Raw genomic sequence first — 3,650 nt, 5'->3', positions numbered from 1 at the left:
CAAAATATATATTTATAGATAGAATATTTAATATGGGCAAAATATATATTGATAGACAGAATATATATTGATAGACAGAATATATATTTATAGACAGAATATTTATGTATTTCTAGACAGAATGTTTATATATTTACAGCCAGACTATTTATATATTTACAGGCAGAATATCTATACATTTATAGATAGAATATTCATGTACTTATAGAAGAATATATACTTATAGGCAGAATATTTATATACTTACAGCCAGAATATTTCTATATAGCCTATTCATATATAGAATATTTATATATAGTATTTCATAAATATTGTCACATATAGTCTTTCATAATTATTTTCACATATAATATCTAATAATTATTTTCACATATAATATCTAGTAATTATTTTCACATGTAATATTTAATAATTATTTTCACAAGTAGTATTTAATAATTATTTTCACATGTAGTCTTTCATAATTATTTTCACATATGCTATTTAATAATTATTTTCACATATACTATTAATAATTATTTTCCACATATAGTGTTTAATAATTATTTTCACATATAGTATTTAATAATTATTTTCACATATACTATTTAATAATTATTTTCACATATAGTATTTCATAATTATTTTCATGTATAGCATTTCATAATTCTTTTCCCCTGTAATATTTCATTTCTGTTATTGATCCACATTATAATGTCTCCTAAGAAACCAGCGGTGGGTGGTGGCCAGTTCCTCCCTGGAGCCACAGACCTTCCCTGGCCTGGAGAACAATAAACTGTGATGGATGGAGAGATCAATGAATAGCTCAATAAACAGCTCAATAAATAGATCAATGAATAGCTCAATAAATAGATCAATAAATAGCTCAATAAACAGCTCAATAAATAGCTCAATAAATAGCTCAATAAATAGATCAATGAATAGCTCAATAAATAGCTCAATAAATAGCTCAATAAACAGATCAATAAATAGCTCAATAAATAGCTCAATAAATAGCTCAATAAATAGCTCAATAAATAACTCAATAATTAGATCAATAAATAGCTCAATAAATAGCTCAATAAATACCTCAATAAATACCTCAATAAATAGATCAATAAATAGATCAATAATTAGATCAATAAATAGATCAATAAATAGATCAATGAGTAGCTCAATAAATAGATCAATAAATAGCTCAATAAATAGCTCAATAAACAGCTCAATAAATAGCTCAATAAACAGCTCAATAAATAGCTCAATAAATAGATCAATAAATAGCTCAATAAATAACTCAATAAATAGATCAATAAACAGATCAATAAATAGCTCAATAGATAGCTCAATAAATAGCTCAATAAATAGCTCAATAAATAACTCAATAAATAGATCAATAAACAGATCAATAAATAGCTCAATAAATAGATCAATAAATAACTCAATAAACAGCTCAATAGCTGTTCCTGTCTGGGCTCCCCCGGGTGGATTCCCAGGGAATGGGACACAAACCCCACGATTTCAGCCCAGGGGGTTAAATCCAGCAGAAATGGCAGGTTTGGCTCCTCCTGAGCCCAGCCTGAGGCAATCCGGGGCTGTGGGGTGGGTTTGGTGCCAGTTCCCTCTGGGACTGACGGTTATTCCCAAACCATTCCCAAACCATTCCCGAATCATTCCCGAACCATTCCCGGGTTCCCCGCACGCCCAGAGGACGCCTACAAGATCCGGATCCGCATCGACGACGAGCCCGCCAACCTGGACATCCTGGACACGGCGGGGCAGGTACGGGGGGTCCTGGGGGGCTGCAGGGAGAGGGGCAGGGACACAGATCAATTTTGGAGCCCAAAAACGGGGTTTTGGAGCTCTGCTCCTGCCCCCAGGCCTGGCTTTGTGCCTGCCAGGGGCCGGTGGGACCCCCGGGACATCCCAGGCCAGGGGGGTTTCTGTCCCCAAATGCACGTGGGGTGGGATTGGCCCCGGCCCTCCGGGCTGTCCCGGCCCTTCCTGGGGTGTCCCAGTCCCTCCTGGGATATCCTGGTTCTTCCCAGGGTGTCCTGGCCCCTCCTGGGGTGTCCCAGCCCTTCCTGGGCTGTCCCGGCCCTTCCTGGTGTGCCCCAGTCCCTCCTGGGCTGTCCCGGTTCCTCCCAGGGTGTCCCAGTCCTGTCCCAGGGTGTTCTGGTCCTTCCTGGGATGTCCTGGCCCTTCCCAGGGTGTCCCAGTCCCTCTTGGGGTGTCCCAGTCCCATCCCAGGGTGTCCCAGTCCCTCCCGGGGTGTCCCAGTCCCTCCCGGGGTGTCCCAGTCCCTTCCCAGGGTGTCCCAGTCCCTCCCGGGGTGTCCCAGTCCCTTCCCAGGGTGTCCCAGTCCCTCCCGGGGTGTCCCAGTCCCTTCCCAGGGTGTCCCAGTCCCTCCCGGGGTGTCCCAGTCCCTTCCCAGGGTGTCCCAGTCCCTCCCAGGGTGTCCCAGTCCCTTCCCAGGGTGTCCCAGTCCCATCCCAGGGTGTCCCAGTCCCATCCCAGGGTGTCCCAGTCCCTCCCGGGGTGTCCCAGTCCCTTCCCAGGGTGTCCCAGTCCCTCCCAGGGTGTCCCAGTCCCTCCCAGGGTGTCCCAGTCCCTTCCCAGGGTGTCCCAGTCCCTCCTGGGGTGTCCCAGTTCCTCCCAGGGTGTCCTGGTCCTGTCCCAGGATGTCCTGGTCCCTCCTGGGCTGTCCCGGCCCTTCCTGGGGCATCCCAGTCCCTTCCCAGGGTGTCCCAGTTCCTCCCAGGGTGTCCCAGTCCCTCCAGGGGTGTCCCAGTCCCTCCAGGAGTGTCCCAGTCCCTCCTGGGATGTCTTGGCCCCTCCCAGGGTGTCCCAGTCCCTCCTGGGATGTCCCAGTCCCCTCCCAGGGTGTCCCAGTCCCTCCTGGGACGTCCTGTCCCCTCCCAGGGTGTCCTGGTCCCTCCTGGGATATTCCAGTCCCCTCCCAGGGTGTCCTAGTCCCATCCCAGGGTGTCCCAGTCCCTCCTGGGGTGTCCCATCCCTTCCCAGGATGTCCCATCCCGTCCCAGGGTGTCCCATCCCTTCCCAGGGTGTCCCATCCCTTCCCAGGGTGTCCCATCCCGTCCCAGGGTGTCCCATCCCCTCCCAGGGTGTCCCAGTCCCTTCCTAGGGTGTCCCAGTCCCATCCCAGGGTGTCCCATCCCCTCCCAGGGTGTCCCAGTCCAATCCCAGGGTGTCCCATCCCCTCCCAGGGTGTCCTGGTCCCTCCTGGGATATTCCAGTCCCCTCCCAGGGTGTCCTAGTCCCCTCCCAGGGTGTCCTAGTCCCATCCCAGGGTGTCCCAGTCCCTCCTGGAGTGTCCCATCCCCTCCTGGGATGTCCCATCCCGTCCCAGGGTGTCCCATCCCCTCCCAGGGTGTCCCAGGGTGTCCCATCCCCTCCCAGGGTGTCCCAGTCCCTCCCGGGGCTGACCTTGGTGGGGACGCCGTTGCAGGCGGAGTTCACGGCCATGAGGGACCAGTACATGCGGGCCGGGGAGGGGTTCATCATCTGCTACTCCATCACCGACCGGCGCAGCTTCCACGAGGTGCGCGAGTTCCGGCAGCTCATCTACCGCGTGCGCCGCACCGACGACACGCCCGCCGTGCTCGTGGGCAACAAATCCGACCTGGCCCAGCTGCGCCAGGTGAGGGGCACCG

The 3,650-nt window shown here is 49.9% G+C and overlaps 1 protein-coding gene across 1 annotated transcript; it reads left to right on the top strand.

Moving 5' to 3' along the window:
* Positions 1-1,549: 1,549 nt before the first annotated feature.
* On the top strand, positions 1,550-3,637 carry LOC108642602 (GTP-binding protein Rit1-like; the record flags this gene model as incomplete). The annotated part of the gene is made up of 2 exons (XM_018087071.2): positions 1,550-1,758; positions 3,446-3,637. Coding segments are annotated over 2 exons (401 nt in total), but the record flags the coding sequence as incomplete, so codon positions are not given.
* Positions 3,638-3,650: the final 13 nt, after the last annotated feature.

The sequence above is a fragment of the Manacus vitellinus genome, unplaced genomic scaffold (assembly GCF_001715985.3).
Source record: "Manacus vitellinus isolate BGI_N305 unplaced genomic scaffold, ASM171598v3 ctg7180002429534_pilon, whole genome shotgun sequence".
Lineage (NCBI taxonomy): Eukaryota > Metazoa > Chordata > Aves > Passeriformes > Pipridae > Manacus > Manacus vitellinus.
Note: the sequence above shows the minus strand (reverse complement) of the source record. Positions and strands in the feature narration are given on the sequence as shown.